General features: G+C 41.1%; 1 protein-coding gene across 1 annotated transcript in view; it reads left to right on the forward strand.

The window, feature by feature from the left end:
- fam189a1 (family with sequence similarity 189 member A1) overlaps window positions 1–22,336 on the forward strand; it is a gene marked incomplete at both ends in the record, with an annotated part of 78,472 nt that overhangs the window by 26,685 nt on the left and 29,451 nt on the right. The window contains one exon of the mRNA XM_080033743.1: window positions 4,660–4,716. Within this exon, the coding sequence (XP_079889869.1) occupies window positions 4,660–4,716 (57 nt within the window). The remainder of the gene's footprint in view (window positions 1–4,659; window positions 4,717–22,336) is intronic.

Genomic DNA, 22,336 nt, shown 5'->3' on the forward strand with positions numbered 1-22,336 from the left:
TTTACCTAAATCCTCGATACTGATCATGACACACCTAAACCACTGCAGCGCACTGCACATTGCCACGCACAGGCTAACTGCAAATATAGGAATATATATGTCATGTCCCCTAAGTCACCAGATCCACAAAACAGCTTTTCAATTTACAATGCCAATCCCGAGTGCTGTTTTGAAAACCAAATGTTCCCTCTTGTTTCTCTTCATTTGGGCTTTTAGTTCTCACCGGATGAGAATACAATAGCACACTCATTCATAAACACATGCAAAATACAATGTGTTCATTTGTATAATCAACATCTTTGTCTGTACCAATTTCCATAACAATTATCAAAATATTTTCTCTATGTTATCATTTTCTTCTGTAGAAAGATCCAGGTTTTGTTGTAGTTCTGAAGTTGTGTTCTGGGGTTGTGAGTGTGTGTCCTGTGTGCTGTGTGTATGGCTGGAATTTGCTGCGGCAGCTTCATAGATTTATCGCTTACTGTGTTTCTCCCATCCGGGATCCAGCAGAGCTCACGTGCCTTTTTTCTTTCATAAAGCAGTTTGACTTCAACCTCTTTCTCACTCTGACTTTGCAGTAAGTCGTTGATCCGTTTGAAATGTTTGCTTTGTGGTGGACCTCAAATGACCTGTCACCTCTGTGTGTGTGTGTGTTGGTTGTCTCTGTCAGAGTATTGGGGAATGCATTCTTTCATGGCGATGACACCCACTCCTAATCTAGCTGTGAAAAGCCAAAGCCGTCCTTTTATCTCCCCGTTCCATTTACACTTGTCAGTTCAACTGTGTGTGAGTGTGTATGTGTGTTGAGTTTTTCTCTGGGTGTCTATCAGAGACACCCAGAGAAAAACTCAACATCATTTCCTATTGGTCTGTAAGTAATTAATTTAGATTTTATGCTCTCTTTATCATATCATCCGTCACATTAAGTTGTTTTCCACCAGCTGTGTGTCATTTAAGCTGATATGCTCAATGATCGGAGCATCTTGCGTTGCCAACTAACAGCTATCAGAAATTAGCTATCCGTATCTGTTATCCAGCTTTAAAATGAATACGCTTCAACCTGTAAACACAAACTTGCAGTCAGAGTAGTAAAACAAAATGGAAAGATTTATTCGCCCGCCTGGCCCTGCAAAGACAGTTTGAGGCCAGTTTAAGATGCTGCGGTAGTTTTTTCTTTCATAATTCCTTATATGAGAGAGATTGTTTGCTCAGTAGGCCTATTCATTTTCAGCCTTGTGAATACAGCCATCCTGATCAGAGAAAATAAAATTGTCAATTTGTGCACTAATCCTGGCTACTCTGTATTTGCAACACGGTATAACAAACATGTTCAAAAACTAATTCTAGAAAGAGAAATGTCTCTGGGGTCGCCAGAAATTGTTAATGTTAAAAAAGGTTGGGAACCACTGGCCAAGCCTATATATATCTTATTATCAGGTTCAGTGCATCTGTACAAAAAAAAACGACTGTCCGACTTTTAATATCATAGTTATGTTGTCCTGGCTGCTCCTCTTTCTGTTTTTTTTATCCTTCGCTCTGCTCTTACAGAGCTGTGTAATTGGTTTGTGATAAGCTGCCATATTGAAAGACGCTTCAGCATTTCTTTTTCTTGATATGGACGTTTGCTGCCCAGGTTTCAGCAACTAATACTGCTAAGTATTGCATGTTAATCCTGTTCTGGGAGCAGCCAACGGTAAAAGCCTCTATTGACTGACAACCAGCATCACATGGTTCCCTCTGTCACATATACCCTCCCCCCTGTCCCCCCACACACACACACACACACACCACCACAGACACACACAGAGGAACACACATTGTCCTTCATACTTGTATAAATGGGAACACCGACAGGAAGGATGGTATGAAGGGGTAGAAAACGCTTGAATGGATAACACAAAGGCAAGGCAAATTAATTGGATTTGAGATATTTGATCCAAAACTCTTTAGATTGTATTACTCGACTTATCGCTTATTATACAGATCCAAGTCCTTTGTTGTGAGCGGAGCTAACAGTCTCACGTGAACTACAGCACCAACTGACTTTGTAGGTTGTGAACTTTCTAGTTTTTTGCCAGATGTGAAAAAGGTATTCATATTGTATATCAGCCTGCATCCTACCCAACACCATGCATCTTAGAGAGAGAGAGAGAGAGAGAGAGAGAGAGAGGCTTGTAACAGTGACACATCTCTGTACTCCTTGTCGCAGTGCCTGTCGCCAGTATGTAGAGGGTGAATGTTACCTGCAGTGACACAAGCCTCTGTCTCTGCGCCTGGCACACTTTGAACAGAGCAGACACGGTAGAGAGAATATTAGTAGAGATTTAGAAACAGAGTCAGTCAGGTGTGTGTCCACTCAATGCAGCTGTGGCTCTGTCCTGTTGCACATCTGACTTGTTTCCACAATGCACTAGAGACATACCTGTTCTGCTGTGTTGAACTGTGCTGTATGCAGTATCTTAATTCTTGTATCTATAAATAGTGTCCATTTAGCGAACGTAAAACTGAAGTAGTCCTTCCCCTGCTTAACAGGCTAAAGAACAAAGGACATTTTATGAAAAGGCAGCAAATGAAATGCATGGTTTGAAGTTAATGAGCAATAGTCGTAAGCATTTATATACATTTGCAAGTGAATTTCATACCTCAGACATGTGGGATGCTTCGGCAAAAACAGACCCAGCTTGTAGGGGGAGAGTGCAGTGTGTGTGTGTGTGTGTGTGTGTGTGTGTGTGTGTGTGTGTGTGTGTGTGTGTGTGTGTGTGTGTGTGTGTGTGTGTGTGTGTGTGTGTGTGTGTGTGCGCACCCAGTCAATTGAAATATTGACATCCCATTGGCTAGGTCCTGTGGGTATCAAGGTGAGTGGCAAAGTGAAACGAGAAATTAGGTGTGCTGGGTAGAGAGAAGAAGTGCAGAAATATCCCACCACTGTGTGGGCACAGCAGAGCAGGAGCCAGAATGACAGAGATGGAGAGAGTGATACGGGGAGAAAATTGGAAAGCGTAGAATGGCAAAAAAAATGGAAGAGGGAGAGTAGATATCAAGAAAGCCAGTGAAGGGGAAGTAAAGGAGGAGAGCGAGACGGAGGGAATGGGGAAGGGCATGTTGGTGTTTAATGGAGGGTGAAGAATGGTGAAAGGCAGAGAAAGACCATGAAGGAATAAGAGCACCAGAGGCTATGAGTGCCCTTTGTTTGCACACATTTTTTCGATGATACTCAAAAATTCACACCTTCAGTATACAGCAGCTCACACTGTAACGATGCAACGACACCACGCCCAGTGTGAAGCTTGCTGAGAAAATCAACTGGTGCTTTTTAAAATATAAGTTAAATAAAAAACATTTTTATATCTGCCGAGTGACATCCTTACATAAGACAAAAAACGCACAGTTTACGGTAGGATTAGATTTGAATCAAACCGACAGATCAATAACTGGACATTGGGAGGGACCAACAGACAACACGACAACACGGGTCCAGATAGTTTGAATTTGTTTCATGTCTGCCAAAGTGTAAAGCTGCAGGGTAACTGGTCCTATAGGCCGATTGAGCACAAGATCTGAATCCAAATCAGTGTAAATGGAAAAACTGGGAGCACCAAGGATTCCTGAGAGCCATGCTGTCAATACAATTTATTATCAACGCATTATACTATACTATATATGCTACACGATAAACTTAGGAAACTGGTTCTATAGAAGATTGGCCAGGAACATTTATTTTCAGTCACAGGCAGCAGTCAAATTAAACAGGTTGTGTAAGGAGTGAGTCACACTTGGAAGAAGATGGGTTCACACCGAAGAATAACTTTTCAAATCCTAACCAACCGTGAAAAAGAAAAAAGTTCCATTTTCAACTTCAAGTTCAGTGTGTTCAATCTTCTGTAACCATATCAAACTGCGGCATATGATCTGTGTCTTACTCAAGCCATCATGTAGAAGATGATCTTTAAAAAATCAGAGCCTACTTGCCAGAGAAACCAAAGCAGTGAATCCCAAATTTGTTTGTGCATCAGAGGAGAAGTGACAGAAATACAATAAATACATGCAATTTAAATGTATTTGTTTCCTTTTGCATTGTGACTTTGGGGTTTATTACAATTTCATCATGATTCCCTGCCTTTATTTTCATAGTATTATCCATCATTTTAATCAGTATTGATACAATTGTCATTGCTGAGATCTTGGAACATTGCAACAGCGCCACAATGAAGTGTTGAGTTGCGAGAAACAAGTGGTCAGGCAGATAACGTCATCCTAACCACATCTGGAGGTCAAGAGGCCTGCACCTGAAATGTATTTTATAATACCTGATTGCTCAAAGGATAAAATAGGCAATAACCAATAACCAATGTGCAAAGTACCAAACACTGCAACAAAGTCACTTATCCTCACCTCTAGAGATGTACAAATATGTACGATTGTGACTGATCGATGTTTCTTGCAATTTTCTTAAACTGATTTTAGTGATATCAGCTAATTTCCCCGATCACGACAGCATCAGGGATTTCAACCTTATTATTATCGATAGGATATACGATACGTACTGTCCAAAAAATAAACCCCAGATAATACTAAACCTGAATTATCTCTGTCTTTGTTTCCACGTATAGTTGTCAGTAATATTCACCTCTTCTATCTTCTTCTTTTTTTGTCCCTCAGGTGTTGCTCTCTGGACTGATCGGAGTGGTGTCATGGAAGAGGCCGCTCTCTCTTGTGGTGAGTGTCCTTACAACTCTGAAAGAAGCTTCGATACCCAATAGGGAGTATTTTATTGTGCTGAAGGGCTTGATGGAGATGTGACGACATTAACATACTGAAACAGATTCTTTGCTCCTTCCCCGGTTAGGGTCACCACATGTAGATTAGTACACACACTGCACCAGAATACAATTCATGGCCAAGCAATAAGACAACATCATTACCTACTCTATAGGAACACCTGGGATGAATACAAACAGTCCCCAAGCTGTCATCCTGGTTTATTAATTGGATGTGACAGAGTGCTGAAAAGTAAAAAAAACTTGCTGCTGGTCACACATTAGCAGCTATTGGAACTGAAGCTGTCTGTGAACATGATTTAACAACCCATTGATGACTACTGCAATCTAGGATGCATGTCCTTAATGCCTGAGGGTTTTCTGAAAAAATAGTATGAATTGTCAAGTCTACCAAAACCTTAATATCTAAGCCTGTGTAGGACAGAAACATGAAATAAAATTTACATTTAAAAGTTAAGGTTCACAGGTTTTATTTAAACATGCTCCCTTAGCGCTTATAATGAAGAATTCCCCGAAAAAGCCAAGTCAGGAGTAAAAACGATGTGCTATTATGAGATATACTGTAGGTAACAGTTATGAAGCTACTGACTCGTCCTCACAACCAAGTCAGTGATCTTTAAAAGCAACTCTGTGATCACATGATCAATCACATCCATGCTCTAGCACAGACAGTTTATAAGGATTTACCCTCCATGTCGACCATGTTGTTTATTCTTTAAATGTTAAATCAATTAAATGCATGTGCATGTTGTCACCCACACTCCCCATACGTGCATGTGTAAAACATAAATCCCTCTTTTTCCACTCCTTTGCACAACAGAAATACTTCAAGATGCATTATGTTTTGCCTGTGACAGAAGACTTTGATCTCTGTCTACATATCTTGCAGTCTTTTTTGCCCTTTAAAGTATAGAGAGTAAGGAACGGCACAAGCCCTTGCCCAGTTCTATTTCATGCTCCCTGAGTGCCATAAATAATCTTATTTCTGCTCCCTTACCATATCATGTCGTATACCCCTCCCCTCTCTGCGTATCACTTGTCTCGCTCCCTTTAGTTTTATCACCCTGCTGCACATATCTGCATCCTCTGCACCTCACAATTCCTTTTTCTCCTTCCCATTTCCTTTACCTTTTGCCTTTGTGTAATTTTAGACCAAAGAAAGAGATCTGAATCATTTTGGCTCAAGGGGATCACAGATGATATCCCATCATTGAGTGTATGCAGGTAGAAAATGGTCACATGTTGTGCTCTGTTAAAGATTAAAATCCTCTTACCTCTCTTTCTTTAAAAAGCATGACTAATTTACTTGAATAGTTTGTGCCCGCTAGCATTCAGAGGGGTCAGTATGTGACCACTGCTTCCTGTCTTCAGATGGGTCTAAAAGCTAATATATGGAATGGATTTTGAGACTGAAGCATAGCATGCAATGTTCTGTGCTGACAGTCAAGCCTTTAGAATTCTGGCCTCGACTTGCAGCACTGACTGGCAGTTGACTAATACATTGGCTGGACGCTTTCAGGCCTGGCAATGCTTCACCAACAGACAGTGGTGGTCATGCTCTGCATCGTGATTGGTAAAAAACGGTGTTGAAATATTTGAAGTATTAAGGACTTTTTATTTTTTTAGCAGACTTAATTTGGTCTTTATATTTTGAAACGGGCTGATCTTTTGATGCTCCTGTGTTGTATGTTTTCACAGCTGCTGACCTGGAAACTACAGGAACAAAGTCACTTGGGTTCAGTTTACACGACAACTGACTCGCTAAAATAGGAAAATGCTTCCCTATGTTTTAAAAAAAAATACATTGTTTTGAATACGATCTGCATGCACACGGATCTGCGAAAACAAACCTAAAACGCTGTAGTTTGCATGCCGGGCCAGCAGTTGACAGTGAAACTTTGTAGTGTTTAATCTGAAGCTAAAAAACAACATATTGTGGGCATTATATGTGGAACTACTTCTTGGCCTGTTGAAAAACGATTTCCTGGAATCACATTAGTTGTAGCCATAAAACAATTGGTAAATATTGAGCTAATTAGTTTCTTCAAAACGCAATGATCTTTCTGTATTTTGAGATATGTAAAATAATTTGCAGCATTTCGAGTTCTCTGCATTTTTACTGAAGTGTAACAGAGACAGACATGAGTTATACATAGTAATAGAGAGGAAAGCTTGTGCAACATCTTTGGCTCTGACACATTGCAGCAAAGGCAGCGTGTAGGACATACAGTGCAATGTTCGTGTGGTTCCACACTGGATGTTTGCATGCCAGGGTTAGAAAAACCCCACATCAAAGAAATAGATTGATATATCGTGCTCAGTGGAATGACTAAATATTCTAGTTTAAAATCCTCTTCTTCCACTTTATCTGCAATAGCTTATAAACATATTTGGGTTTTATCCAGTCAGGTTTCCTGCATTAATCCCACAGCAGATTTACTCTGTATCACTCGGAGGCAGACAGAAGACAAGACGACCTGCAGTCTTCTGCTGTGTGTGACTGTGATGGATTGTGTTTGGAGAGAGACAAAGAGAGAGTTGGAGGGCAGTGTATCCTTGTTTGCCCTGTTGGGAAACAACACAGTCATAGTCAGGATGCAGTATTTGTCTCAGTGAGCCTCAATTGTTGCTGATTTATTTTTTATTTTTTGTGTGGGTGTCTGTATTGTATGCATTTACTTGAATTGTAATGATTACAGTTGCGATGCAGCACTTTGCTCTACCAGAGGAATTAAAAAAAATTGCTTCATTTCTGATAGGTGGTGTCACAACTTTAATTGTATGTATCTTTAAAGTGCCATGCTTTGTACGGTATGCACGCCATGGACAGCACATTTCTAGTCAAGTGGTTGGAATTTGTTAAGCCATATTGGTGATACTTCCTCTGTGCTGATCTATAATACTTCTCTGGACAGGAATAGCATTGTAGACATTTGAATAATTGACAGGAACCAGCAGCCTTAAGAAGAAACGTTCAGTGCACTTGTGAGGTGTCGGGCAGTGAGAGAATCTAACATGTGCAGCTACTTTACATTCCTGTATTTCCACAGGGGTGGAAGTTGTCCTTTAGTGGCAGTGTGCAGTGTTGGAGCAAGGCTGAGCAGCTGAATGTCACACAGCGCTGCACTGCCTATGTTTGCATTGACTGTGACTTTATCGAGCTTATTCAATGAAGGACAGGGTTTTTTTGGATCGATCTATTCCCCGCGGCTTATATAGAACTGTATTTATTTGCGGAACCCAAGATTGAAGATGATGTCGCTTTTGCTTCTTGTTACACTGCTACTGTGGTTCACTCGTCATCATGCCAACCAGCTGTTTTTCGCTATTGGAACAGAGGAAATATTATCTTTACTATACTCTTTGAAACCTTGAAGGGGTTTTAATTCCACATTGAATCAAGATATGAATTCAAGTTCACGGCTGCTCTTGGCTTTCACTATAATGCATTAATCGGCTGAGCTGCAAAGGTTTATTTCGATGCCCGCTAAGTCATGCCCTATAGTGTATGCCCTGATAATAGTGAAGCTGCTGCTTCCCTGTTGGCAAAATCTCTTTGCTGCTGGCCTCCTTTTGCTCATTGTTTTCAATTGAAATGAGACACTGCTGTATGTTCCCAAGAGTGCTTCAAGCTAAGCATGTTTTGAGCTCTGGTAACACCATGGGCTCTCTAGGGAAAATACTTGAATCATTGCAAACAACAGCCATGACCAGCACTTCTTGAACTGGGGAACTGCTGTCTAAAACAAGAAGCTTTCAGCAGTCAGAGCCAGGAGTTACTGAGTTAGTGTGAGTGATAGGTTTAACCCGGAACATGTTTGTGGACTGATCCAATGGATATACTGTATAATGTAAACTCATCCCTCTGCTGCTACTCGGGACAAAAAGAACAATCATGACTGATTCCTAAAGATTAAAGCTTGTCATCATGTCCTCTCACCTCCCATATTTCTTACGCCATGCTAGGTACATACAGGATCTTATAACTACCAATGAAGACATTGTATGACAAGCTGATTTTATTGTATCTTACAGTGTACTCTTTCTGTATGTATTCAACTATTTTAAGGAGAAAAGGGTAACACTTTACAATAAGGTACACAAAATTGTAGTACCTACTACATAGATATGTGTTACCTACTACATAGGTTTTTTTGTGCTACCTAACACATAGGGGTTTTTTTTTGGTGTGTTACCTACTAAATAAGTATTTTTTTTGTGCTACCCAACACATTTTTTTTTTTTGTGCTGCCAAACACATAGGGTTTTTTTTTGTGCTACCAAACACATAGGTTGTTTTTTATGTGTTTGGTAGCACAAAAAAAAAAGTGTGAGGGCACGGAATATTTTCGGCTATGTGAGAGTGGTTAGTGACACTGCATCAATTAATGCCAGTCAGTGCCACACACACCTGATTGCAATGAGTTGATGCAGTGTCACTAACCACTCTCACGGAGCTGAAAGTTTCCGTGCACTGCCCTCACAGAAAGCGAATGAACGAGAGACGGCAGTTAGTATGGATCACGATGAGGTAATGTGTTTATTATTCATCTTTTTCAGATGAATAATGGTCATCTGATGATGATGAAGCAAAGTAAACTTTGTTTTAGTACCGTTCATTCACTTAGGAGTAGTAAACACTGCAGGACTAGTTCACTCCCGTTAAATTGTTTACACGTAGCTTGGCAACGCCTTCCTCCCGCCCGTCTATCACTCTCTCTTTTAGCTTTTAGTTGTTCTTCATTGAATTGTCTTTTTTTCTTTGATGGTTTTGCAACGTTATCAGCCATTATGACGACAAGTAACTGTCTCAAACAAGGCTCCCCTTCCCTTACCTGGAGGGATAGGCAACTCAAATCGCATCGCTGCGCTACACTGAAATCTGCGACCATAGAGCTTGCGCAAGCCGAAAATCGGACTGGGTGTGCGACCAGACCAAATGCATTAATTAAAACTATATAAAAACTGCTTTCTTTGCACTGATGGTCTCGTTTGCTGTTAAAGGTAATTTATGATTATCAGAGGGAAAATGAGGCTGTTTTAAAGATATTTAAAAGTTCCTCGTAGCCGCTTTAAAGCTACTACGAGTAAGTCGGCACGTTGGCGACACCTTTGAACAAAAGCGGTAGTATTATTACGACGCCAGCTGTCGTGAAGCTGTTTTGTAGCTCGTGCAGGGAGTGCAGGATTCAAATAATCAGGAAGCAATATGGTGCGTGTCCGTGTGTTGAAAGTGTGAGGGCACCGGACTCTTTTCGGCTCCGTGAGTCTATGGGTGACACAGCATCAACTAATGCCAGTAAGTGCTAAACACACCTGATTGCAATGAGTTGATGCATTGTCACCTCTCACGGAGCTGAACGAGTCCCCGTGTCCTCACACAAAGCGAATGAACGAGAGATGGCAGTTAGTATGGATCATGATGAGGTAATGTGTTTATGTTGTAAATAATGACTATTTCCGATGAATAATGGTCATCTGATGATGCTGGTGAGGCAAAGTAAACTTTGTTTTAGTAGGCTACCGCTCATTCATTTAGGAGTAAACACTGCAGTCTAGTTTCGCTGCGTGAAATTGTGTATACGTTGCTTGGCAACGCCCTCCCGCCCGACTATCACTCTCCCTTTTAGCTTTGCTTCATTGCATTTTCTTTTTTGGTTCAGCCCCGTTATCAGTCATTATGACGACAAACAACTGTCTCAAACAAGGCTCCCGCTCCCCTTCCCTCACCAGGAGGGATAGGCTTCTCAATTCACGTTCCTGCGCCACACTGAAATCTGTGACCAATACGGATATGTGACCATAGAGCATGCACGCGTGAACCGAAAATCGGACTGGGTGTACGACCAGATCAAATGCAGCAATAAAAACTATATAAAAACGTCTTTCTTTGCACTGATGGTCTCGTTTGCTGTTAAAGGTAATTTATGATTATGAGAGGAAACATGAGGCTGTTTAAAAGATATTTAAATGTTACTCGTAGCCGCTTTAATACTACATTTGAGAGAAACTAATTACTTCATGCTGCAAATTTGTCAGATTTAGTTACTACCGGTATCTACTATACACATTATGTGCATCTAAAAATTTTACGCTATACAATACTCTATTGTACTTTATTAAACTTTACCACATTACTAAACATTGAGCATACAATTGGTCAATTTGTAGACTTTTTTTTACGACTATTTTGATATTCGTCAAATATTACTTAAACATAAAATAATGTGTTACCTTTGATGCTGAACCCGTTACATAATGATTTTCTAAAGTTATTTTTCAAAGCACTCTGTAAAGGTGCGAACACACCAAACGCGTTGGGTGCAGGGCTGGACTGGGACAAAAAATCGGCCCTGGCATTTTTGGCCATGGCAGCCCACCATGATTATTTATACGATATGTGGAGGCAGGAGCCTTGCACCAAATTCTGGGGCCCTATACAGGAAGTCCTGATGGGCCCTCTGAGAGGCGGTCTTACAACACAAACATGTAAAAGCTATGTTTGTCTATAGTCCAAAACGTTAAACGTATGAGTGACTGGTCCCTCTCTGAGCCAGATAACAACACAATGTTTCTATTGATGAATGACCAAATCATTACGCGTACTTGAACACAACCCCTGGTCTAATGACTCTTAGTAAACATGCACACGCACAGTGTTTCTCACAGGAATTTGGGAGACTGTGTCGTGGACCCTGGACCTTCTAGGGGGGTCCGGGGAAGATTTTTTTTTTAAATGTTAAAGTAAAATTCATCAATCTGGTGCACTTTGAGGAGAAAACTAAGGCTAAATCAACTATTTCCTATGTAAGCTATTTAGTACTATTTTCTGGAATAATTTATAGACAGAATGACCAAAAAGCAGAAAGAAGAAATGTACATGTTTAAAAAAATCCAGTCAGCTTCGGGATTTTTTTTACCTTCGTTTGTATTTTTTAATGGCCCAATATAGGCCCCTGATCTTCGTAGCCCTGAACAATGTTAATTAAAAAATAACAAATTTACTGACGAATGAAAGGCCCCTGATATCTGTTTTTTTTCTCCCCTAAATAACATGTGTCAGGGCCTTCAAAGATCAGGGGCCTATATTGAGCCAGTAAAAAATTAAAAAATTAAAAAAAAACGTTTTTACTTTTTGAGTGCAGCCCCCCTCTGCCTTGGGCCCCCCAAGCCTATCCGCCGTCCGACGGCCCTGAACGTAACTGACCATCGTCAGATGCTCATAATTACCGAGTAGAAGTTGAATTCGTGATAATACAATTCAATGCAGCCTCTGAATGGGCGGCCCTCTGCTGTGTGTGTGTTTGGGCCAGGCCCAGCCTAGAACCATTCATAATGAGTAATGGCCTGGGACAAAGTTTAATTTAACTTTTAGGTGAAGTTGACAGCCTGCACGCACATTTATATGTCCACGGCACTCCCGAGAGGGAAGGTACCTCGGCCCTCGGCTGTGTGACTTGGCCGGGCCGGGCCGAGTCACACAGCCGAGGGTCCATTAAAAAAAAAACAGGGCTGGACTGGCCATCGGTACGCCCGATGGCCAGTCCAGCCCTGGTTAGGTGCGGTGGCCATCGCGCCCAACGCATCTGATCTGGCGCTTGGTCATTTTGTGTCAAAAAATGGTTCAACGCGCCCAACGCTACGCAGCTAGTCTCCCCCCCGATATATTTATTCCCCTAATCAACCATGGCTGCGATCAGACCCGACCCGACACAACAGCGATCATGTCCACACAAAAACAACAACAACACGGCCAACAATTGTGCCAAAAGACAAATAAACAGCATCTGAACGGAACAAATAGCCTTAAAACAGCATTGCAGATTCACGCCACTCGGAAATGAACACAAACAGCAAGGCAGCACCATACCAAACACATTTACAGCAGCATTGTGTGCAGGGCAGTAGAAAATAATGGCAAGTAGCCTACATTACCCTACCTGGCTGTGATGGGACCGTGGCTAGCGTAGATATAGGCAGAAACACCGGTGCTTCGCGGCTGTACTCGTTGTGAAAGTTCCCTGGACTTAGCCGTTATGTTTGGGTTCATTATATGGAGGTGGTGGCCGCACACAACTGGGTGAGTTAACTAACGCTATCCGACCGGTGCTAACTTGGTTCATCGGCTAAAGCACAGCCGCACATATTCACTGAATTAAACAGGAAGCCCATTCTCCTGGCTCACTTTCCCCACGTCTTCTAACCCAACCCCGAGCGGCTTCATATCACCAGCCAGCCGCAAATACATTTCCTCCTCTGTGTTTCTCAGCCTCTGTGTTGTCCTCCCACCGTGCCGATGTCCGTTACGTCGGGTTAAGCTCACCGCTGATTGTCCAACGCGGCTAAACGTCACGCGATGGAGCGTTAAAAGTGAAATTTTTTGAACTCGCGCGTTGGTGCGATGGTGCGGTGACGCTTTGGTAACGCGGCTACCGCGCCCAAAGCACTGCGCCCAAAGCACCGCTTTACCGCGGCTAACGCATCATCGCGCCTAAACCAATGGTTCCCTATGCAAAAATAGGATTTTTCAACGCCGCCACCGCACCCAACGCGTTTGGTGTGTTTGCACCTTAAGGTTGGTGCTTATAGTTTCCTGTCTGCCTTTCGACCATTTGTATCAGTTTATTTTATTAACCGCCTTTATTGCATGTTGTGTCCTTCTATTTCCTTCCCAAGTGTCCTGTCATTTGTCCAATAAAGTAACAAATGGAAATACAGAACACTCATCTGTGTTGCAATATATTCTGTTATGTTTTATATTTGTTTACTGCTTTGTGTTTTGGTTCGATTTCCCAATAATGCAGCCTGTGAATGTAATACACTTTCAGCTTTCTTGAACACAACAGGATTTTAAACAGTTTGTAGTTGATGGGCTAAAATATGCACAACCAACTGAACTGCATGTTGTTTGTTGTGGTTTGTTTCCTGGAAAAATGATTTGGGGGTAAACCTGAAATGACATGGGATGGGATATTTATCTTTTGAATAAATGATGGAGTAAACACTGGAAGATTGTTGGTATAACTGACTGTGGAGAAAAAGTAGGTGTGGTGTGTGTGAGCAGTTCCAGGGGCCTATTGCATAAAAGTGGTATTAAGATATCCAGGATGATCGATAAAGCCAGCCTTGACAAAGTCTAGCCTGGGCACTTTGGATTAGTCAGTTGCATAAACGCCAATCCAGGATGTAAAGGGGCCGCTTTGTCAAGCCAGGTGTAAGTCATTCTGTTAAGTGCCAGCCCACAGCTTTCAGAAGTAGACCCAAAGATCGAACACAGATTTACTGATGTAAAAATGTAAAAGACGGCCCATTTTCCCACAATGCCTTGCTAGTTTAAACCGTAAGTCAGGGGGCAGTTCATTTTATACAGGGGATGTCATCTCTGCCAACTAATCTTGATGTCCCTGCATTGTTTTATGATAAAATAGTTGACAGTGAGCAGTCTGCAGGTGCATTTAAAAAATAGAATATCATGGAAAGTCCATTCAAAAAGTTAAACTTTCATAGAGTCATTACACAAAGTGAAATATGTCAGGCCTTCTTTTTGGATGATTGATTGATCATGGAATAAAAAATCCAGTATCTCAAAATATTAGAATATTGCATACAACCAATCAGAAATGTCGACCTTCTGAAAAGTATGTTTATTCTAGATTAATTTCACTTAATGTGTAATGAATCTAGAACATATTTAAGTTTCACTTTTTGAATTAAATTACAGAAAAAAGGAAACTTTCATTGATATTTAATTTTGTTTTAGATGCACCTCGATATGGTTATAAGTACAAAGTGAATTTATTTGACCCACATTTGCAACGTCATCTACCATTGATAATCAATTGTATAAATATAGCCTGCAATATGAACAGACTATTACATAAATTATTATAATTTATATAATTTCATCTTAATGTAATTATAATTAAGTTAATTATAAATGGTTCAGGTTAAATAATAAAAAAGAACTATTTAACTAAATGACAATGCAGTCTTTTATATGGTACTTTAAAACAGGTTATTGAAACTTAAGCATTACACAGAAGATCATGGAATAACTGTTAAACACCTTCAGATCGGAGTGACAGCTGACTGAGCCAGTCAGGCAACAGAATAAGTTTATCCTTTACGTTTAGCCTGGTCGGGACCAGGCTAAACGTAAAGGATAAATCTCCAGGGTAACTTATGTCCCTCCGCTTTTATGCAACCGGATCATGGCTAACGCAAGCCAGGATAACCGAAAAATCCTAGGTTAATCCCTTATCCTAGTTTTATGCAATAGGCCCCCAGGTAGTGTTGACCCGTGTGTGTCTGTTTATGTGATTGGCAACAGAAAGAGTGTGTTTGATTTACAACCCTGATTCATTGACATGCAGACACACACACACACACACACACACACACACACACACACACACACACACACACACACACACACACACACACACACACACACACACACACACACACACACACACTGCATGGTCAAGAGGGCAGCAGCTTTCCTCTACTATTTTTTTTAACAATCTAAACAGGCAGATACACATACACACCCATGCTCCCCACATCTACAAACATGTAGCTAACGATGCACACAAATCACAGCACACACATAAATGTAGACTTTCCATTACGAGCACATAACTGCAGTATAGGCCAGCAGGACATCGGTGAAAGGGTTTATGAGGTGCTCTCTGTGACAGCCTGTGACCCTGACAGGCCATAAATATTACTGTAGCTGATGAAAGAGGGAGAGAGAGAGAGATGGCACACTGAGTGATTGCAACGAGGAAACTAAGTCCTCAGTCAGACACCACAATAACAAAAATAAAGCAATTTGTACCTTTTTTTTAATCCAATTAATGAGACGATTAAAAGTCTGTGCATCAGAGCAGCACATGGCAGAGCCAGTGGGTCTCTCCAATCCAGTTCAATTTTTTCATACAGACTTAAATGGTCGAATTAATCCTCTAAGTAGGAGTGAAATTAGCCCATTAGCAGCCTCCATTCCTGGCTCCGTGGCCAGCAGGGATTGGACTTGGTTTGTGTGTGTTTTTTTTTCAGAGCCTGCCGAAAGCTATAAGAGGTTAAGTTATTGCTTTGGGCCCCCTTTTTTTTGGCCCCAGACAAGACAATGTCTGACTCCTCCTTAATCCTAAATCATTTTGATGTCCCTTTTTCGGTTGGATATTTTCATGAAAGCAGTACACAGACGGGTTGATCTGCTGTGACAACCAAGCCTATATCGTAGACAATTTTGTGACATGGTGCTTTGTGTAAACAGACATGTTAGACATGAGCTACATGATGTCAGGGGTTATTTAAAAAAATATCTCCTGCTCGGATGTTTGGGAAAATAAGCAATTGATGTGCCCTGATTCATACAGCCTCCACCACACTGCCCTTTGAGGCTACTACTAGATCTTTAATTCATGAATAGATAATAAGAAATGTAAGCACAATGATGTGAAACTGCAGCTTTTACTCTTCAGCGGTTGGCTCGTCTTTTGATTTTAATGATACCACTGCGGATTATTTATTATGCTGTTGTTTGTTGTAAGTGTGTATGCTGTACATATAAATGCAGTGGATGTTGACATGTACGTGGGGAAAATGTGTTTGCAGTTTTTTCGTATTTCTATTTTCAGCTTGTGGGATGAGGGAATTTCATGAAAAGATCATTATTATTGCGGCCTTGTATTTTTTTTGCTCACATAAGGCGCCCAAGTGCTAGTGCAGAAAACCTTCAACCTCACATATCAAATGCTAAGCCTAATCATGTCCACTCAGAAGACCACTGAATCCAGCACCATCTGGTTCATAGGTTCACATTTCATTCATTTCATTTACCTGCTGTCTTTAGTTCACAGATTTTGTCACAGCTTTTCGGTAGTTTAGCAACCATAATCTGGCCCAGCCGGTTGGTCTTGCTTTCCAGAAAAACAAAAAAGTATAAATTAATGAATGGATGGAACTCTAGTTATCTGCCTGTATACAGTGTTACTTACACAGTCACTGTTAAGCCTGGCATGTATCAGCCCTAGCCTTAGTATTTTGTAACACACGTATCATGTAGCTATCAAGTTTATATTTAAGAACTCTTGGCACGTTTCTCGATTGATTGAATAAATTGATTGTGAACATGAAAAATTAAATCTGAATAAAAAATATGAATGCCACTGTGGTAACTTTATGGACAATTTATTTTTCTCAAGGTAAAAACATCATGTCCTGACCAGAACCTGCAGCATTGCTTAGGGAAGGTGTGGAGGGATCCATTTAACAAGGCAAACTAAGATAATATTGTGTCCTTTATTACTGTAAGTAAATCAACTCCAGCCTCATCGACCGATCTGATGCAACAGTCAGTCCAAAATAGTAACTCTGCCATTCAAACCAGAAGCATGTACACACACAAAGTTATGCTTGCGCTGCTCTTCTTTCAGCCATTGTTAAGCAGCACAAATAGGCTCCACTCTCCTCTCCCTGGTGTCACACTGGTGCCGGTGCAAACGGTCAGAAGTGTGTGTGACATTGCAGGGATTGTGTTTTGGTCAAATAGACGTATAAGAGGCAGGGTGCACCAGTTTATTTTCCACCGTTGACTGAACAAGTAGTGCTCTCTGTGGTCACTTGTCAGGGACGTGGAGACGTAATTGTGGTTTGCGCGCACACAGTCCTGTCAGCCATATTTCACAGCTGAGTGAGTTTATAATGCTGCGGCCGGGCACTATGCTTCAAAGCCCCTGGCAGGTCCGCTGCTGGAGACTCAGCCAATACTTTATGGCTAGGTACAGGAGACAACCTCTCACAGACATGTGACCTTTGTTGTCAGAAGGAAGCACATAAATGAAGTGAGGGCTGGAATAGTATACATATGTTTTTAAAGACATCGATGTTATATTACCGTCGATGTGCATTATCACAGTAAGATGCAATGGCCTTGTGTTTCTTTCTTTAATAAAAAAATTGCAAAGAAAATATCAAACAAAGCAGATGTTCTAATTACTGCTACTAATACTGCTTGGCCTCTTGACTTTATTGCAAAGGACATGCTACCTGTAGAATCACCCGTTTGACTTAAAATATGCCATGACCACTCATCTTATACTTCGCCTCTGAATACAATTGAGTAAAGGGTTGTTTGACTGGTGTAATCAGCTGCTTCAATCACCCTTTACAATCACAGTGGATCATAACCAGCATCGACAAATATCATCCAATCATAGATGCAGTGTGGCCAATGGCCATTATAACTCAACACATCTCACAATTAGTCTGCCGACACCTTTATGCTGTTTAACACTGCGGCTCCATCCTGCATCCCTCCTCCATATGTGCATACTTGTTTTTGGTATTACTGATGTACAAATTAGATTTCATGTTTTATTTATCCTTTGTGTATTAAGATTGACTCCAAACCTCATTGTTGCTCAAATTCTTTCAGAGCTCCCTTTTTTAATGCAACATCCCACTCTTTATTCATTTGGTATAAATGGACAAAAAAATAATAAATCTCCTCACTCAATTTTTCTGATAATAGATGAGGTCAATCATTTTTTATGTTGTATAATTTTTTAGCAGAGCTAACTATACTGTCATATTTGTATGCATTGCTGGCACAATCCCAGGGATTTGTCCGTCCTGGGATTATTTAATTATTTTAGGTGGAGGAGGGAAAATAGGTAGGTGAAGACTGGAGAGTAACCGTGTTTGCTTTGCTGATTGAAGTGTGTGCACACGTCTGCAGTGTTCATAAATGTGCGCCTGCACGAGTCGGCGTGTGAGAGCACCAGACTACATTATACTGCTGTCCCGGCAGGCCAGATGGAGAGGGAACATTTAGATATCTCTCAAGGCAGACACAGAAATAAAGGAAGATATTTTACTAAGCGCTGCTACAGCACACTGTGATTAAAAACATCGATCCTCGCTGCCTTTCGATGACCTGTGATAACTCTGTGAATAAATATTAGAGCTGAAGTTTGCTTTTATCTGCCATGAATTGTTGGTGATGAATAAAGCAGAGCTCCCACGAGACTGGTAAGAGTGAAGTAGTCAAGCAAAACCTGCAAGCAATCCTGAAATCCTTTGATTCTTTTGTCAAGTTAAGGTGTACAGCGATATCAAAGCAACTCATACACATCTCCTGAAATAGGAGATGCAACATACAGGTATATATTTATAATGTATAAAGTGTGATTTGAAATCCAGGTATAACATTTCAAATGTGGTTTTCAGGAAGAAGAAACTAGATCAATTGACTTTGTGGATGTGCATTGAGCTTTTACTTTGGCTCATCTGACTTGGCACAATGTGTTGTGTTTTGGATCTCAACTTATTGTGTGGGCTTTAAAACATGCATCAACATATTCGGGTGTGAATTGCTCCGTTATGAGTTGAGAAATATGGTTTAAATTTGACAGCCATGTTATGCTAGCTGTATGCTGTCAAGCACAGCCAGACATTCACGCCAACAGATGTATATTGGTGTGTTTACCAATTCCAGCATTCACAGTTTCTGACATATGGTAATAGTTTTTTCAATGTTCTTGCAAGTCCTCACCCCAAAGAAAAACAAGAAGGAAACGACAAACATGAATCATAGTAACAAAATGGCCATCGAGTCAGAATTGGACAAAAATACAAACACACTATAACATGTGCAAACTTTTATATTTTGTTCCGATATGTGAAGCAGAGCTCTATTTGAGCACCCATTTTATTTTTCTTACATTTTGTATGTGATGTAATATTTCCCCAAAGGCCTTCATGTTGCGAAGAGATACTCTGTTGTTGCTCTAGGTTCTGTTTTATTACAACTGTAAGTGCCCGTGTAGACCCACAGATGTACAACACATGCACACATACAGTACATCCATGGAGACATGGAGACAGCACAAAAAAATATGCCATGATGCATTCACACATGCAGACATGAACAATTCAGGCTTGCTGATGCACACAATTTCAGATTGGCATCTCTGTTTGCATTGTGTGTGTGCATGAGTTTGAATGTGTGTGTGTGTGTGTGTGTGTGTGTGTGTGTGTGTGTGTGTGTGTGTGTGTGTGTGTGTGTGTGTGTGTGTGTGTGTGTGTGTGTGTGTGTGTGTGTGTGTGTGTGTGTGTGTGTGTGTGAGAGAGAGAGAGAGAGTGTGTGTGTATCTTCTGTCTCTGGCTACCTTAGAGGCCTGTTATTCTCTGACTTGACCCAAATGGAGAGGCTTTTGTGGGAGATGTAGCCTGCTGCCAACTGGGATCGGCCCCACAGGACCACCTGTCAGAAGCTGCTAAAGGAAAACGGAGAGACAGGAAGTGTGTGTCAGACAGACAGAAGTGAAACGTTGCACTACTTTCCAATGGGAGGAAAGCCCTCAGAAAGAGCTTTGGGAGGGGATTACTCCCATTCACATTTTCTCTGTGGGATTTTATGGTTAGATTTTTCCTCGTCGGCTCTTTGGAGATACTTTTACAGAGCTGACTGGGAGAAGGAGAAGCCCTGGGATGAGACTAGTTTGATAAATGCTGTATTATGAGATGAAATGTTTGGACTCACAGGGATGTGTACACAAATGGGGGGAAAAGGAAAGCTCAGTCTTGGCAAGTGTTTGGTAACCAACGCTCACTGTATCTTATCACACCAATCGGAGCTGGTTTCTTTCAAGTGATGTGTAGTTGAAGTTGAATTTAATTAATATGGAAACTATTTGCAGTTTTGAGGGGCAAATGGAAAATGTGCATAACCCTTGATATTGCCTCGATTGCACCTTTAAGAATCACATTGTTGGGGCACATATAAGTACTTTTAATTAGCCTTGCCTTTGTGTGTACTCACAAAGGTGTTACGGTTGGGTCTGGAGGACACAGGCGCAGAGACAGTGTAAGTAAAAGAAGATTTATTTCAGGAGAAAACCAGCAGGGTGTTAGGACCGTGATCCGGGGAGGGAAACTGGCTGGCATGGGGGTCCAGGGAGAGAGCAACGGGGCAAGTCCAGGGGGCTGAGTGGAAGCAGGCTAGAGCGGGCAGGCAGGAGGGGTCCGAGGAGTAGTGCTGGAGAGCTAGGGCTGGAGCTGGTGGCTGGAGTCAGGCCGGGAGAACTGTGGCAGAGAAACAAGGGTTAACCAGGAAAACGTGCAACAGAGCATGGCTGAAAACAGGTGAGCGAGAGAGTGAACTGACTGTGTGAGAACAGAAGCTACAATCTGGCAGTGTCTGGAAGGTAGGCCCGGGTATAAGTAGAGCAGTTGATGAGGATTGAAGGCAGCTGTGAATGTTGTTGATTGACTCCAGCACACCTGGCTCCACCCCTGCAATTAGCTCAGCACACAGAAAACAGGTGAAAAGGGAAAACACATATAAGGCCAAGGAGCCCAAACGGGATCATGACAAAAGGTTTACCATGCAGGTTTCATCAAAACATCAGTCTTTTACCTTTTTGCACAATATTGGTCATATGAAGCTGGATACAACTTTTTAAGAAAGAAAATAATTCAAACAGGTTGACGAATAAATGACCATTACAGATATCCCAAATGGTTTACATGCAGCAGACACAAACCAACAGTAGGATTCAGTTGCAGTCGACAGTTATTCCAACAATTCGGGTTGACCAGGTTTGAAGCCACATTCGGTAGTGGGAAGTTAGTATACGAAGGGTTTATTAAAATTGTTGTTGGCAACAGCAGCATTGAGGGGTTGATGAAAGTTGCTGAGAGAATCAAACAAACAGTATGCTTTCAGATCAATCAAAGCAATGAGCTTTAAGAGGCTTGAAAAAACACACACACAAAGCTTCTGAAAGAAAGACTATTCTAGGCTCTTTTAGTAATATGAGCATTCCTTTATTTTCTTCAGTTATCACTGCTCCTGTTACAATTCTTAGTGGTTCAGGAAAAATAAAAAGTAAAATGATAGAAGAAGATGTGTACTATGGGATAGGGGCACTGCTGTGATGTGTCTGTAGGCACAGGGACAAAGGCAGAGCAGACAAGAAAAGCAGCTTTGTTATGATACATTTTCTTTGGTCCCCGGCCAAGAAAAAAATATTTTCCTGTTGCTATGCAACATCATTTTGCATCTTTCCAGCATCCATTTGTTAAATCTTATGAATTCATATTGGCTCAGTGTGGATGGATGTTCATCTTTATCTCACTTCAGTGGTGTTTCTAGTAACAGAAATGTTATAATAGTAAGAAGCTCAACTAATCATTAGCTGTCAGAAAAGCAGCAGAAAATATAAATTTTAATTCAATCTTATGTTTCCTTTTCCCTGACAAATACTGTAAAACCTTTTGGCCGTTGTATGAAAGCTGTTGTAATAAAAACTCTTTAGCAAATACCATTGCTATGAACAAGTTTAAAATAAGCGTAAAAGAAAAAAACAAGGACATTTCTCAAGTAGACAGGTAAGAGTAAAATTCTGTTATTGTAATTACAGAGGGTTTCCCATCCAATGACAAATGAGAAGCTGTAAAAGTTGTACAATTAACCTTAAACAGCAGCTATTTGTGACCTGTATTAACCTGCGGGACAGAGCAGACAGGTCTTGCTCAGGGACACT

The sequence above is a fragment of the Ammodytes marinus genome, assembly GCF_949987685.1.
Source record: "Ammodytes marinus genome assembly, chromosome: 1".
Lineage (NCBI taxonomy): Eukaryota > Metazoa > Chordata > Actinopteri > Uranoscopiformes > Ammodytidae > Ammodytes > Ammodytes marinus.